The 17,518-nt window shown below is 36.8% G+C and overlaps 1 protein-coding gene across 2 annotated transcripts in view; it reads right to left on the reverse strand.

The window, feature by feature from the left end:
- Positions 1–17,518, reverse strand: part of Mrps27 (mitochondrial ribosomal protein S27) — a 92,046-nt gene that overhangs the window by 52,278 nt on the left and 22,250 nt on the right. For both annotated transcript variants that reach the window (XM_076856074.1, XM_076856075.1), the window contains exon 4: positions 14,803–14,861. In XM_076856074.1, coding sequence (XP_076712189.1) covers positions 14,803–14,861 — 59 coding nt within the window. The remainder of the gene's footprint in view (positions 1–14,802; positions 14,862–17,518) is intronic.

Raw genomic sequence — 17,518 nt, forward strand, 5'->3', positions numbered from 1 at the left:
TCTCCTTAGAGCAAGGCCATTGTAGCCCAGTCTTCCATATAGCAGTGGGCTCCACAAATAGACTCTTACTCGGTTTCTAAAACTGGGGGAAAAATACAATAAGTAGTCGAGAGACTGACAACATTAAACATCATCAACCATTTTGAGCAGTTCTTGTGCACTTGCTATATCAAAGCTAAAATCACAGGAAGTCCCTCAATTTCCATTTCAACTCTTAAAATGCTCCAAGACTTAAAAATTCACCTTTAAAAAAAATCTAGTCTGTACTTGGATTACCCACTCAATAAAATCTTATCAGAGATCAGTTTTGGTGTAGGTTTTTCCTAATTGAGAATCACTTCAGGCTTCTTTTCTTCCTTTTTCCAGACAGTAGGCAGACGACTCTCTGCTGCCCCCTTCTGGTGTGTGGCTTCTGTAAGCCTAGCAATATGGACAGCCATTTGTGTGAGCTTTGCATGGATATCTCTCAGGGTTAGGAAGCTTCCCCACAAACCTGTTGAACTACCAGTGTTCGCAGGCATCTTTTCCCCCCAATTTCTGAGCCCTGATGACTCTTGAACCTTGATGCCTGTACAGTGGGAATGGTGAAGATCGTTGGGGATAAAAACCTAAATTCAGGGGTGGGGTCATGGCTCAGTTGTAGAGCACTTGCTTACATATGTGAGGCACTGGGTTCGATTCTCAGCACCACATAAAAAATAAACAAATAAAATAAAGGCATTGTGCCTATCTATAACTAATACAAACATTAAAAAAAAAACCCTAAATTCAAATTTAAATATATTTTCTTTAAACAGAAAAGTAAAGAAATGTCAAAATCTAGCACGGCCAGAATTAAAGCCAAAATTTATTGAGCACTGAACTTTTTTTGTCCCAAGACTGTTCTAAAAAACTTTAAAAGATATCCTCTAAGTCTCCCAACTACCCTAAGGAACAAGTTTTTTTTTTTTCTTTTTCTTTTTAAATTTTTTTTTTAATTGTAGATGGACATAATGCCTTTTTTTACTTTTATGTGGTGCTGAGGATGGAACCCAGTGCCCTTCACATGCAAGGCAAGTGCTCTACCACTGAGCTATAGCCTCAGCCCCAGCCCCAGGCCCAGCAGGAACAGTTTAAATTTCCATTTTATGAGTGAGGGAACAAGGAGAGAGGCTGTTAAGTAACTAAATCATACAGCCAATGGACAGCAGGTCGGATACTCAGATCCAGAGACTAATTCCAGAGTCCATGTTCTTATCTACTCTACTGCGCTCAAGTAAGGAAAGTGAAAAACGATCTTTTTGGTTATTGAGAAGACAAAACTGAGCAAACATCCCAAATAACTAAAATAAAATTTCAAAAAAGGTCAAAGATTACATTCAAATGCTGAAAATCAGGGTAAATTTATGGATATTGCAGACTTTGGACAGACCTTAAAACACAGGTTGTATTCCGCCAGCAAGAGACGGGAGTGAAGACCACTGGCCAAGATAAGAAAGCACAGGGCACGTTCAGAGAACAGCGGGCCATCTTGGCTGAGTCTGACAGCACAGAGTAAGAACGCCACCCAGAACTCTTTTTTTTTTTTTTTTTTAATTGGTTGTTCAAAACATTACAAAGCTCTTGACATATCATATTTCATACATTAGATTCAAGAGGGTTATGAACCTGAGATCAATGCAGTAAATGGAGACTACAATAACCTACATGGGTGAGATCCACAGAGTTCTCATTTTAACAAATAATTCTAGCATTCTTCCTATTAAGACTCTGCCAGGGCTTTTACCAATGATGACTACGGACTGATCTGAGTTTCACCTTTTGGCAGCAACCACCCCTGAGCTGTGGAACAGTCAGTGCATAATAAATGTGCTTTTTGTGTGCTAAAATGGTCTGCAGTTGGAAGACCTGGTTTTAAGTCCCAGCCCTGCCTATTACTAGCTATAAAATGGTGCCACCATTTGTCTTAAGAAATCAGCATTGCTATTAAAAAGAACAGAATAGACCTCAAGATATAAAATCTGCCTGGTCAAAACAAACATAACTGGAAATCTATCATGAAAATAATGATAGCAGCCAAGATCGCTAAAGAGAATTCATATCAAACATGTCTAGCTCCTCAAATGTTTTCTTGCCCAGACACACAGCATCTGGAAACACTCAGGAATAGATTTGCCGTTGGCCTCAAAAATCATGATGCAATCAACTGAAACTTCCATTCCCACAAATCCCTCCTTGAAGCTTCTGTTTATCTACTCAGCTCGCCCTTAAACATTGCCCCAGCTCCTGCAGAGATCTCTTTATTATCTTCAAATCAAACTGCCTTACATGCAAAACACTATTGGAGTGTGGTTTATAGAATAAACAGAAGACTATATTTCAATCATGCCTTTCTATCTGCCCTATAGCTATAACTCCTGGTACTCTAATTATGACTTTATAATTATGAAAATCGCTGATAATTTTTTCACTGAGGGACTTTATGCTGTGGAACAGGAAATAACTTTTTATATAAAATGCTAGTGTTTTTTTTAAAGATTTAATCCTCAAAGGCTTCTGTAATTATTAGAACAGACTTCAGCCCTTTCCTTTAAATCCCATGTACATGCAAGCATCAAAATCACGTGCTTTGTGGGTCTTTCGGAGACACACAACAGGAAAATCTCAAGTACATACAGTATAAAAATTAGTTTCCTGGAAAATAAGTGTGAAAACCCAATTTTACATATCACAAAACTTACCAAAGATGTTTACAAATAAGATAGAAAGTGAAGACTGCTGCTAAAATTCAGAAGAGGTTAAGAAGTTTCCCTATTTTTTTCTATTGTCCAATTTTATATCTTTTAGTTTTTCTTTTGATATTCACAGTTAAAGAAGCTGAAACTTCAATTCCACTGTTTACATGAATAAAGTTCATGAGAAACTAAACAAACCAGAACCTCATGTGTTTCAATCTGAGGCTTCTGATGATAAAATCTGAGTTTTATCTCACTCAGTGGCACTGAGAAACAGAATTTTAGATAAGGAATGTGCCTTGGGAGGCATCTCAGATCATTCATCTAGGAAACTGATGTCCAGAGAATCAGCTTAACCAGTTCCAAGATATAAGATAAAAGTGGGTACTAACTCGGTCCTAAAATCCAGGTCACTTCTTTCCTACCATTCTAACTACAAAGCAGTCTTTTCAGCGCTTTTCTTCTTCCCCGGAAAATGCATTTTTATTGCTGATTCTTTATGTTAAGTTTAATTAATTCTATATCACTTTGTTATGAAGTACTAGAGACTTATCCAGTCTCTATCTTCTGGTTTATTACTAAGACTGCCTTAGTAAAAAGTACTGGTACAAGTCAGGGGCAGTGGCACATTCCTATAATCCCTTCAGGAGGCTGAGACAGGAGGATTTCGGCTTCAAGGTCAGCCTCAGCAACTTAGCAAGGCCCAAAGCAACTTAGGAAGACCCTGTTTCTAAATAACTATAAAAAAGGCTGGGGATGTGGCTCAGTGGCTCTGCACCCCTGGGTTCAATCTCTAGTACAACAAACAAAGAAATAAAACAACAAAACAAAACCAAAAACAAGCAAGCAAACAAACAAAAAAACTAGCATAAAAGAGACACCAGTCTAGCTGATGAGCCTTGAAGTCAGATCTTCATTTACAGCTGTTAGGACTCATCACATGGCTTTAAGGAAATCTCTTAGACTATCCAAGCCTCAATTTCACAGATTCTGAAAGCTGGCAGGACTTCAGAAGTCACTTAGTCTAAAATTTTCTAGCTGGTGCCAGCACACCAGGAAGACCTAATGGGTATGTTTTTGCAGTTGTTCTTTTTCCAAAGGTCTTTGGCCAGTTCCTCTCAAATAGTCCAAGATGGTCAGTAAGCATAAAATATGTTTTATCAATTTAGAAACAAGTATATGTACAATGAAAAGGCAAGTAAAACCCCAGCCTTTTGCTGCCTTCTAAATCTGTTTCCAATTCAATACTTCTAGCAATGTACTAGTCATTTTCCCATTAAATGAGGGTTAATTTTTCAGTTCAGTGTTGACCCTCCTTGTTTTCTATTCTTACACTCAACCTGTCATTAATCCTATTGATTGATTTTTCTCCCCTTCCGTGTACAATACTAGTCTTTCTTCATCTCCACTGCCAACTACCACAAGACAGGTCTTTTATCACTATATGCACAGGCAATTAATTTCCTTCCACGTTTCTATCTTTCAGTAAAAAATTTTACTCTGCTATTAGTCTTCCTGGAATACCTTTATTATAACATTCACTTCTCAAGAATTTAGTGATGACTAATTATATCAAGGATCTTTTAAAGAGCATTTCTTGAATAAGTTATAGATACCAATAATATAAAATTCAAAGGGTACAAGAGAGAATTCAGGAAAAAGCCACCCAGGTCTCTTCCCCAAAAGAGATCGATGTTACAAGTTTTATGTGAATGTGTGTATTACTCCAAAACATTCTATGTACACACACACACACACACACACACACACACACACACACACACACCCCTATCAAAGCACACATATTACACATACAAACAAACCTACAGTAGTTGTAAAACACACAAAATCCTTCGCTTTCCACTTAATACATTTTACAACTTATTCCGTATGAAATAAAAATACAAATTCTTCATTCTTTTCAATCACTCAGTTTTATACCGTATAGCTATAGAACAATTAATTTAACGTTAACAGGCCTCTATTGATCAACATACAGTTTTACTTTCCAAAACGGGCATTATTTCACATATATGAATGTATATCAGCAGGTTAGACATCTGGAAGTAGAATTATTGAGTCAAAGGGCATAAGTATTTGCAACTTTAAAAATGTTGCCTAAGTCCTCTCTAAACATACAATAGCAGTTGATATATCTCCTAGCCACGAGTGATGATGACAGATTTGAAACTCTCCCTGCTCTCTTCCAGCATTCTATTCCTCCCACAATTTGTCTACCTTATTTCTCATTACACCCTAAAAGGCCTTACTCCTCCTAATTAGGACAGTCCCCACAAGGCCAGTTCTCATCTCCTCTTCCAACTTCACCTATCCTGCTTGCTTCATTTTGATCACCTGCTCCTATTTCCTCTGTGCATCACTTTTCAAGGCCATCTCAAGTTCTACCTCTTTCATGTCTGCTTGCTGAGAACACTGATCCCTCTTCTGGCCTGTCCAAAGCACGTTTTCTTCTAAACATAAATCCTATTACATAAATACAGTCAATTTACCTACTTAGTATATCCTGGACTTAAGTTGATTTTGAATTGTCCCACATTTGTAGTTATCCCCACTTTATAATCTTTCGATTACAATGAGTATAACATACCCTTTCTTTGAATATAACACCATTTAGTGAATGAAAAAAATAATCTTAAACCTTCCATTGGCTTTGGAACTTCCATTATAAACAGAACCAAGTATCACTTGTCCTCTAGACATGGTATCTCTCCTTGTATACTTCTATATCAAATCCTATCAGAGAGCAGCTTAAATTTGCTTTCCACAGAAAAAGAATGTCTAGTGATTCTCAAAATCAATCTCTCCTTTCATATTCCCTATAATCTTCCTTTTTGTCCATTCTTAATTCAAAACATATATAAGACATTTGATACATATTTCTTGAATTGATATAGTTTCTGCCATCTCTACATGTAACAATGCATGTGTGTATATATATATATAAGTATGCATGTGTACATATGTACACATACACTTGTATACATAAGGAATGGAAAGGACCTAAATTACCCAAAACAACTTGAAAAAGAGCCAAGCTGGAGGACTTACACTGCTTGATTTTAAGAAATTTAAAAATTATGGCCATTAAGACATGTTGTATTTGCATCAAGACAAAGAACAGAATAGACATCAACGGAACAAAAGAGTCCAGAAACAGACTCTGTAATATATGAACAAGTGATTACCAACAAGGTACAAAGGCAATTTAAAAAGTCTTAATAAATGACCTTGTCACAATTAGGCATCCTTATGCCAAAAAATTAATTTTGATCCTTACCTCAAACCATACACAAAAAAAACTCATAATGGATCATAGATTTTACTATACAATGTAAAACTACAAAACTTCTAAAAAATATATAGAAGAAAAATATCTGTGGTGTTGGTTTGTGAAATGTTCTTAGATAATACCAAATGCACAATCCATAAAATAAAAAAACGAAGTTGGACTTCCACCAAAAATAAAAACCACTCTTTGAAAAACACTGCTCAGTTAATGAAAACACGAGACCATGAGAAAAAGAATTCCCAAAACTCAATAACAAGAAACAAGCATCTTAATCTAAAAAATGGGCAAAAGATTTGAATACTCTGCCAAAGGAGATAGCATTAGTCATTAGACAAATACAAATTAAAACCAAAATGAGATACAAATAAATACACACTGATATGGCTAAATATATTGGCAAAAATGTTGAGAAACTGGAACTGCTTCTGGGATTGAAAATTGAAACCATTTTGGAAAACAATTCAGTAAATTCTTTAAAAGTTAAACATATCTACCATATGCTCCAACCATTCCACTCCTATATATTTATCCCACAGAAACAAAAGCATACATCTATACAAAGATGTAAACATGGGTGTTCTCAGCAGCATGGACTACTACGGACTGTTAATACAGAAGACTCCAGAGGTACCTAGGTGTCACACCAGAAAAATTAAAAAGGAGTAATCACTGGAAAAATCAGTGGGTATGTCTGAACCAGAGCTAGGAAAACCACTTGAAGGTTCACCCCTACACCCCTCCTATACGCAGACTCCAGACTGAAATAAATGACAAGTACAGGGTCTGAAGTAGTAGAGGCAGAGGGTTCTCATTTTTCTACCAACTCCCCTGGGTTTTTGGCAATGCATGAGCTATGCCCCTGACAATCTGCTGTTGTCTAATCAGAGCCATTAACAATAACTTTCTATCTCCCAGGCTGTGGTAAGGATCAGCAAACAAGAACTAACCAAAGCACTTATAAAAAGGGTTGTTTTCCTTCTTTTAGGCTCCTACTCTTTTCTTAAACAAAATGCTTAAGCAAAATGGGACCTGGATATATGATAATAGAAAATTTTAATGTTGTCTTTTAATACTGTAAAGCACAATTTCTGTGCCCTCAAAGGAAAATTAGTACTGTACAAACTTGTACGCGTTCCTTCTTAATGAACTCCCACCTTCTTCTCTCCTTACAGGCAGAAATAGATTCTTACAACACAGACCTGGGGTGGTACCCATGCCTTCCAAGGAACCATCAGGGTATTTTTGCTTATTGAAAAATGAAGCTATTTTGATCCTTCTTTGCAGGCTGGCTGCCAACCCAGGACCTGGAGACACGCAGGCTGCCATCTGCCTCACCCCAGCTGTTCCTGACCTGCCATCCATCTCCAACCAGGGACGCCTGGTATCTGCCAGGTCAGCTAAGCAACTGATGAAAGATGCTTGAGGCCAAAGTACAGTGTGGATGAATGTGTTGGCAGCACACAGCCTGCCACGCAACTGAGACTTCCTCTCATTACTGGGTGGCATGCCACTCTCTGTGACAAAATAGGGAACTGCACTCTGAGAAAAGCACAGCTTCCCCTGGAGCGCTGCAACAATCTTTTCTTATTGTATGACAAGTAAATCAACATCCACATCTTTGCTAAAAAACAAAAGGCTACTTCAAAAAGTATTAAGTTCTCAATAAAGAGAAATGTTATATATACTGGAAATTTCTATCACTTATCTTTCAGGAATGACCATTATGTTGCAGATTAAACGATCAGTTCTATTACTGATGCTCTAATAGTAACAGGAACAAGTTTAATTTCATGCATCCGTAAACTACCATTGTCCCAGAATGATTCAAAAGCCTAAATAAACCTTTAAAAAGGCAATTTGCAAACATTCTCAGTAAAGAGGATAGCAAATGTAAAGGAGGAATTTTTATGGCTTGAGTTTGCATTCCATTAGCGTGGTAATCAAATCCTAATATAGGAATTGTTACAGTTTGTTATAACCATAAAAATAATGGCTTTTACTGATGGCACAATTTTCCCAATGACATGCAGTTTTACCTTCTGAAAATGGAGGCCAGAGCCTGCCTCCCGCTCACTTGTCACTATGTAGACAAGGCACAGGGATGGAGTTGAGCTCAGAACTACAAACTAGTGGCCCAGAAAAGATGTTCTCCACAAAATGGTAAAAGGAAGTTCCCATTATATGAAATTCTACATATAAGCTCACTGTAAAATAACATTGACCCCCACATAGATAGGCACCCAAAGGAGGAAAAGCTAAGACTATGGTTCTCGAGGAACAAACAACAATACCACACAGACAACAAGAAATACAAGGGATTTATTTTATCCTGTAATTGTGATTTATTCTTGCTCCACACTTTATGTTAAGGTCTCTCTGGAATCCCTTCTGCCTCGGTTTTCTTTAAAGAAATTATAGCTCCACCTAGGTTCCTTCATGATAAAACCTTGCACTAAGAAAACACTGCAATGTTTTTACAGAATTGCCCCACTAATTGTACATGGTCCCCTTCATTTGCTCAGAGAAGGCAGTGGCTGACATTCACAGCCTCTACAGATGGCATATGCAATCTATATGTCTCAGATATGTGCAATCCAAGATATGTGAAACAAATGTAATAAGCGATATTAAAAAATGATTTTTAATTGGTGAGAAAGGTTTGCCTTGGTAAATAAAGATTCAGATCTAATTCTTAAGAATGCTGTAAATTACAGTAAAGCAAAGGTAGGAAGCCCTATTTTCTTTCAGATACCAATGAGAAGGCAAGTGGGTAGAAAATAAAAATCCTTCACCTAGAAAGAAAATGTTTTACTTGACTGTTTTTAAAATCAACATAAGACATTTGTAAACAAATCTCTTATTAAATAAAATAAATGCAATCAACTTCTTATATCCCACCAATCAGATGACCAGTCAGTTCTGTCAGTGACCTGTTATCTTAGCTTTCTCCTGACCCAGAACCTTCTCTACTGCTGCTTTTGCTGCTGGGAAGCAGCCTGGCTTCTTATATCACCCCCACACTGCAATAAAGCAGACCCATTTTTGCCACTGCCTAGCCCAGCCCTCATCTCCTGAAGACAGTGTCTCTGGGCCTTCTTCTCCCACCCCACACCTTCTTCCCACTCCCTTGGGGAAACTTAGGTGACTGGCTGTATCTAAATTTTCATTTGGAAGATAGAACACTTCTCAGTCACATGCTTGTCTTCCTCTATAAGGTCCGGATGAAAATATACAAAGTAATCTTTGTATGAAAAGAAAACAAAGACCTACAATACCTTAAAAGGCCCAGGGAAAGAAGTAGGGATAGGCAAAGGAACCTATTTTCAAACAGGAGCTCCCAGTAGGATCCTTGACATTTTTGTGTGTCTAAAACCTTCTGGCAATCTGGGAAGCCTAAGGATCCATTCTCAGAATTGGCTTCTCACAACTGAACCCAATTATATTGAGGTACAATCATCAAGATATTGAGAAATTCTCAAGATAAGGTAACATATGTGCTGCTTCATTAATACATGAAACACTAGCCAGCAGCAGATTTTAATTACTAACATAATTTCGAAGCTGCGATGAGCATGGTTTAAGATATATGCAACAAATGTAATAAGTGATATGAAAAAAATGATTTTTATTGGTGAGAAAGGTACAGATGCTGCCAATAGTACAGTGATCTGTTATATATATTCATAACTGAAGGGAATGCTAAATATTACCGAGAGGTTTGTGAAAACGAATATACAACTTTATTCTTATCCAAGTTTGCAGACCTCTCTAAATTTTCTCGGTAGATCCCAAAACATAAAGCAGCTGGAGGCACAGTTTCTCTGGCAGAAGCAAAGGGCTTGAGGCAGCATGGCCTGGCTGAATCTCCCTCCAGGCCTCATTTAGCCTGCTAAGAATACCTAGGCAAGAGTAGCTCTTTGCCTTCCTCCAACCTCCCAGCCTAAACCATCCATATTGTATAAGTATCTGGCTCAAGTGCTTTCTATTTTGTCTTATTTATTTTGTTCAATTTTATTGTCTTATTTTAATTAACATTTCTGTATCTGTTACAACCCAATCTAAACCATTCTTAGCCTGCCTTGTTTTCTTGGCGTTCATATTTGACTTTACTTCACTTGAACCTTTTCAGTGTTTGGATCTTGGTTTCTTTTCCTTTTTGATGTATAGAATATTAGCAAGTGTTTTTTTCCTTGTTTGGTCAACTTATGTAGTTTCCTGCATTAATTGCCTCAATTATCTTTAATTCATGTTACTGTTGGTTTAGAGTTTCATTTCCCTTCCCTTGGTGTTGTCATTTTCTGTTCACAAACAGCAGGATATTAGCTGATCATAGGGTTGCTGGCCCCTAGAGAATAGGGCACACCCCACTAAAGTCTCTGGATGTTTGTTTTCTCTCCTGCTGTTTCCAAAGTAGCCTTTCTATCCCTCCTTTAAAATCCCTGGTGCTCTTTAATGTTCAAGACCCTAAACTTTCAAAATTGTGTACTTCTAGAGATTCAAACATGCAAATTCTTTCTGGGATAGGTGGCATGTACCAGCAGCACCATGAACTACTGCAACTTCGAACTGCTCACTTGCTATTATGATTTGGATCTAGAAATGTCCACCTCAAAGTTCATGTTTTGAAAGTACAATCCCCATTGCAGAAAGGCTCAGAGGTGGGGCTTTTAGGCAATGATGAGAACTGTAACCTATTCAGTGGATTAATCCATTTGATGGATTAAAATTTGGAATACTGGGTGGTTAACTATAGGCAGGTGAATTGCAGTTAGTTGAAGGAGGCCACAGGGGGCATGCCCTAAGGGATTCTATCATGCCCCTGACCCCGCCCCCGCCCCTGCTTCCTGGCTACCAAGATCTAAGCAGCTTTCCTCCACCATCCCCTTCTGTCATGATGTTCTGTCTCACCTTGGCCCCAGAGCAATGGAGTCAGTCAACCACGGATTGAGACCTCTGAAACTGTGAGCCAAAATAAACTTTCCTTCCTCTAAGTTGTTCTTGTCAGGTATTTTGGTTGCAGCAACAAAAAGCTGGCTAATGCACTCATGCACCTGACATAACTGCAGAAGTTCAATCAGCTCTCCACTGATCAGTCAAGATTTCCAGCATCTTTGGGTCTAATACTCTCCATAATACTTGGGGAGATTTGACCATTAGAAGATGAGAAGATGTGGCAGTTATACTCTGTGAGCACAGCCTGCGTCTACAGGCTGCTGTAGAGAAGCTGAGCCAATGCAAATGTCCTGCTACATTTACTGTAAATGATGGTACTGCCTGGAAAATGAGAAATTCTAAAGGTAGGCCAGCAATAAGCCCTGAGTTGTCTAGGATGAGAAGTTGCTTTCTATTTCCTTATTCTAGACCCATGGTTTTAAGTTTACCTGAGATGTCTAAAGTTATACTATATGGGCCTGTTAGGCATCAACAAACACTGGAGATCTAATTGGTGAAAGTACTATAGAACAATTGGTCCCTGGTGTCTTCAGAATCAACACCCTTGACTTTAACCAGAGAAGAAAGTTATGTAATTTATAACTTTTAATTTATCTGAGACATAAGTATGTTGTATACATTCTCTAAGGCTGGGAAGCAGGAGTAAGGTATTTCGTTAGTGAGTAAACCTAGCCAACCTCCATTACACACAACTTTGTAGAGTTTTACCTATTCTCATACAAACACAACAGTACACATGAAGCCATAAAAACATTTACTTCTTTAAAAAAGGGAACAGGAAAAACAGAGTGAATTTTCTTGGTAATGAAAGGGAGGGGAACAGAACTTTTTTTTTTTAAAAAAAGTAATGTCACAGCTAGAATGTTATTTCTGATTAAGCAACAGATGGGATGTTATATCAAATAATGCCTCAGATTTATGATAGATAAGAGTCCACTATATGAACTATATGGAAACAAGAAATAGTGATTTTATAAATCATTCAGTAATATTATGAGTCACACAAAACTGGACATCATGTGAAGAGTTAATCCTGAAAAGTCTTGGGGATATACTGTAGTATATGAAGATGGGTGGGGTCTAACTTATTCATCACTATATGCTCAGAAACTTGAACAGAGCTGGGTACAAAACAGGTGCTCAATAAATATATGATAAATGCTGAATTATTGAAATCAATTACATGTTACAGAAGTACCTGTAAATTTGAAAAATATTTCTTCCAAGACTATGGCACTATGTCTCATAGGACAGAATTCTAATAATTCTATTAAGAAACTGAAACCATTTTCTGCATTGTGTGGCAAACAAAGCAAAAGAATGAGAACTGCACAAATGGCAGTCCAAATATTCCCTTCACCATGGATAAAAGTAACTACAATACAGCACTACAGTCCCAAAGAGCTACTAAAGGAGGCAGGGCTCACTCACATCAAGGGGTCCATATATATCTTGGCTCAGCTTCTCTACAGCAGCCTGTAGACACAGGCTCTGCTCACATAGTATAACTGCCACATCTTCTCATCTTCTAATGGTCAAATCTCCCCAAGTATTATGGAGAGTATTAGACCCAAAGAGGCTGGAAATCTTGACTGATCAGTGGAGAGCTGATTGAACTTCTGCAGTTATATCAGGTGCATGAGTGCATTAGCCAGCTTTTTGTTGCTGCAACCAAAATACCTGACAAGAACAACTTAGAGGAAGGAAAGTTTATTTTGGCTCACAGTTTCAGAGGTCTCAATCCATGGTTGACTGACTCCATTGCTCTGGGGATATATATATATATATGTTTTTTTTTTTTTGGAGGCGGGGGGGTTACCAGGGATTAAGCCCAGTATTGCTTAAACACTGAGCCACATCCTCTACCCTTTCTTTTAGTCTTATTTTGAGGCAAGGTATCACTAAATTGCTTAGGATCATGATAAGTTGCTGAGGCTGGGTTTGAAGTTGAAATCCTCCTGCCTCAATCTCCTGAGCTGCTGGTATTTCACCTCTATGCACTGGGCCTGGCTTCATGTATGTTTACCTTAATGAAGGATACGAGAGCACTTGCAACTATGATGTTAGGACTTAAAATTTAAACTTAGGACTTAGCTAAAGGTAATCTTAGATTTAAAATAAATGTTTCTTAATTTGTAGAATCTAGGACACTTGATTTAAACATAAAGTATCAACTCATAAATAAAAAAGAAGGGGCTGGGATTGTGGCTCAGTGGTAGAGCACTCACCTAACACGTGCAAGGCCCTGGGTTCATTCCTCAGCACCACATAAAAATAAATAAATAAAATAAAGGTATTGTGTCCAACTACAATTAAAATTTAAATTTTTTTAGAAAAAGAAGTCTCATGATTATTTAGCAAAACTGAAAAAAGAAAATTAAATAAATTTTCACTAAAACAGTAAACTCTAAAAAATATACCTAGATACAAATAACAAAATTCTTTTAATCAAAACAAAACAAAACAAAACAAAAGGGAGCTGGGCACAGGGGTGAACACCTGTAATCCCAGCAGCTCAGGAGGATCACAAGTTCAAAGCCAGCCTCAGCCAAAGTGAGGCACTAAGCAACTCAGCAAGACTCTGTCTCCAAATAAAATACAAAATAGGGCTGGGGATGTAGCTCAGTGGCCGAGTTCAATCCCCAGTACAAAAAAAACCCCAAAACCAAAAAACCAGGGGGAAAAAAAAAGAAAACTAATGAAAAGCTTACTGGAAACATTTTAAATTTCAATCTGAGTCTATTTTTGGAATCTAAGAATTGAAACAAATAATAAATTATATTTTAAAATAGGAATCACAATAAAAATTTAGTTGTAAGGTATCATTTTGACAGGTGGGAGCAATGTAGGAAATATCTAAGCATATACAGTTAATTAAAAATAGGTGACCAATATCTATACAGAGTATATATTAATCTGTTAAAAAAAAAAAGGAGAGATGATATATACAGGTTGAATATTTCTAATTCTAAAACCTGAAATCTGAAAATGGTTTTGGAGCACTTCAGATTTGGATATTCAAATTAGAGATTGCTCAGCCAGTAGAGTCTATGCATATATTTTGAAATCTGAAAAACTCAAATTGGAAATACTTTTAGTCCACAAGCATTTCAGATAAGAAATAGTCAACCTGTTCATATAAATAAAAAATTTCACCAAGGAGATTGGCCAAAAACCAAGTGTGAAAATACTATTCTGTTGGCCAAGGTATAAATATAGACCTCTCTCATACATTGCTGGTAGGACTGTAAACTGGTAAAACCTCAGTGAAATGCAATTTGGTAATAGCTACTGAAATTATAAATGTATTTGCTCATGAGAATTATGTGCAATATTATATGTGTGTGAGGTTATTAATTTCAGCACTACAAAAAGAGAATAATCTCTTTTTTTTATATGAAACTAGTTTAAATAGTATATGTGATCCTAGTGACTAGAGAGTTAAGGCAGAAGGACTACAAGTTTAAGGCTAGCATCAATAACTTAGTGAGATCCTCAGCAACTTAGCGAGACTGCCTCAAAACATAAAATAAAAAGGGCTTGGAATGTAGCTCAGTGATAAAATGCCCCTGGATTCAGTCTCATATATACATATATATATTTTTTTCAAATATGACTATAATACAGATGCAAATAAAAAAAGAAAAAGAGAGAAAGCTTTTTATATACTGATAAGGTCTCTAAAACATACACCTAAATATCAAGAGGTCAAATATTATATATGAAACATATCATCTTTTTTTGTTAAAAGGGGGTATAGGGATTAGGAGTAGTTCAGTGGCAGAGGGCATGAGAACACACAGCGAAATGAAATGGAAAACTTACTTGTAAAGGTAATATTCTGCATGATCTATCTCTTCTCGAGATGAAATGTTGTCCACAAACTAAAAGAGAAAAAGAAATCCTTGGCTGAATATAAATTATGACATATAGTCGGTCTACTTCACATTGACCTTAAAAAGGACAGGACATCTGTTTTACTGAAACAATGCTCATTTGGCAGGGCTCCATCCTTGAAATCCTTTTATGCCAATATAGACAATATATATTAGCTTCTAATTTTCTATGTATAGAACAACCTTGGTGAGAAAAGCTGATTGAAAGCTGGGGTTATAGCTCAGTGGTAAAGTGCTTGACTAGCCCGTGTGAGGCACTGGGTTCAATCTTCTGCACCACATAAAAATAAATAAAATAAAAGTATCATGTCCATCTACAATTAAAAATATTGTTTAAAATTCGTTAAAAACTTAAAAAAATAACTGATTGAAAGTCAAAGCTGAACTTGTTCAGAACAAGGACAGAGCGTGTTCCACTATCCCCATAAGTAGTCATCACCTTTTATCTTCAAATCCTGATCTTATCTCTATGTCCTAAGTTCCCAATAAAGGGAACATTTGGCTGAAAGAATGAAGACACTAATGGCTGAAAACAATATTGCCCAGAACATAAAAATCTTGGAGAACTTATTTTCTAAACATTCTTCTTACTCTGATTCAATTTCTGCTATAGGCTAGTCAACTTATGATTCCTCTAACAAAGTCTTTCTTCAAACCATAAAATGTTTGAGTATGCTCCTTAACTATAATACAAATAAACAAATAGAAAAAAATTATTGCAAGGATGGATTCCATTTTAGAAAATCAGAGGCATATTGTGAATATAATTAAAACTTCATGAAGAAGAAGAGTAAAAGTGGGGAGATTTTGTAAAAATAAATGAGACTTGTGGACTTGATTTAGAAATCCATTAAGGTACAGATGAAAAGTGGTACAAACACAGGCCCTGAGCCTGAAAATCAGCTCTCTGGTAGCTTTCAGTGTGGCATAAACAGATGGCACAGCCCCTCTGGGGCTTAGTTGCTCCATCTGTAGAAATAGGATAACAGCTCTGGCCCTAAAGAGTATGAAGCTCCAATGAGAAAATGTATGTGAAATTCTCTAAATCTTAAAGTGTTATCTAAACTAATACCAAGTATAACAGTCCACAAAAGTTTTATACATCACATCAGGAATGAACCAATAATCTTTCAGTTCTCCTCTAAAATGTCAAATATAAGTCCAATAATTTTAAATTATGACCAGCTGAATTGAAAGCTTTCACAAGATGTCATTTTTGCATCATAGGATCCCTCCAAGGAAGAGGAACCCCATTGCCCAATATTACAAAGTGAATGTGTGATCTAGATAAGACCAGATGTATTTGAGAAAAGCAACAAAGAAAAACTTTGATATCACAGGTAGCTGGGTTTGAATGTGAACTTGAAAAGGTTATTAAACCACTCTATCTTAAGTAAACATAATGCTGCAAGAATTAACAAAAAAAATGTATTTTAAGAAACTAATACAAGACTTCCTTTTAAGGACCCCTAAAGTTCAGGAAATAAAGCCAAGAGTTAATAAATGAGATGGTATCAAAAAATTTAAAAAGCTTCTGCACAGCAAAGGAAACAAATAAAGAAATACAAATGGCTAATAAATGTATGAAGAAATGTTCAACATCATTATCAATTAGGGAAATGCAAATCAAAACTACACTGAGATTTTCATCTTATTTCAGTGAGAATGGCAGCCATCAAGAATACAAATAGCAGGGAGCAGTGGCACACAACTGTAATCCAGTGACTCAGAAGGCTGAGGCAGGAGGACTTTGAGTTCAAAGCCAGCTTCAGTAACTCAGCAAGACCCTGTCTCAAAATTAAAAAAAAAAAATAAAGGGCTGGAGACTAAGTTCAGTGGTGAAGCGCCCCTGAGTTCAATCCCTCGTACCAAAGAACAAACAAACAATGATGCATGCTGAAGAGAATGTGGAGAAAGGAACACATTCACACTGTTGGTGGAATTATAAATTAGCAACTATGGAGATTCCTCAAAGGACCAGGAATGGATCCTCAGAAAACTTGGGATGGAACCATCATTTGAACCAGTTATGTCACTTCTTATCATATACCCAAAGGACTTAAAATCAGCAAACTGCAGTGACATAGCACATCAATTTTATAGCTACTCAATTCATAATAGCTAAGCTATGGGACCAATCTACAGATAAATGGATAAAGAAAATGTGGTGTATATACACAATGAAATATTACTCAGCCAGTGAGAAGAATAAAATCCTAGCATTTGCTGGTAAATGGATGAAACTGGAGACTGTCATGCTAAAGGAAGAATATATCTCTCCGATATATGAGGTGGGGGGAGGGAAGAACAGAAGTTCACTGGATTAAACAAAGGGGAATTAATAAAGGGAAGGGAGCGGGATGGAAATAAGAAAGGCAATAGAATGAATCAGAAATAACTTTCCTATGTTCAGATATGAATACATGACCAGTGTAACTCCACATCATGCCCAAACACAAGAATGGGATCCTAATTAGAATAAGTTATAATCCATGTATGTAAAATATGTCAAAATACATCCTACTGTCATGTATGTCTAAGAAGAAAAAAATAAAGAAAGAAAAAAACCAGAATGGAACCACCACATGACCCAGCTATACCACTTTTTGGTACTTATCCTGAAGAATTAAGGTCATTATATTATA

This window comes from Callospermophilus lateralis, chromosome 5 (genome assembly GCF_048772815.1).
Source record: "Callospermophilus lateralis isolate mCalLat2 chromosome 5, mCalLat2.hap1, whole genome shotgun sequence".
Classification (NCBI taxonomy): domain Eukaryota; kingdom Metazoa; phylum Chordata; class Mammalia; order Rodentia; family Sciuridae; genus Callospermophilus; species Callospermophilus lateralis.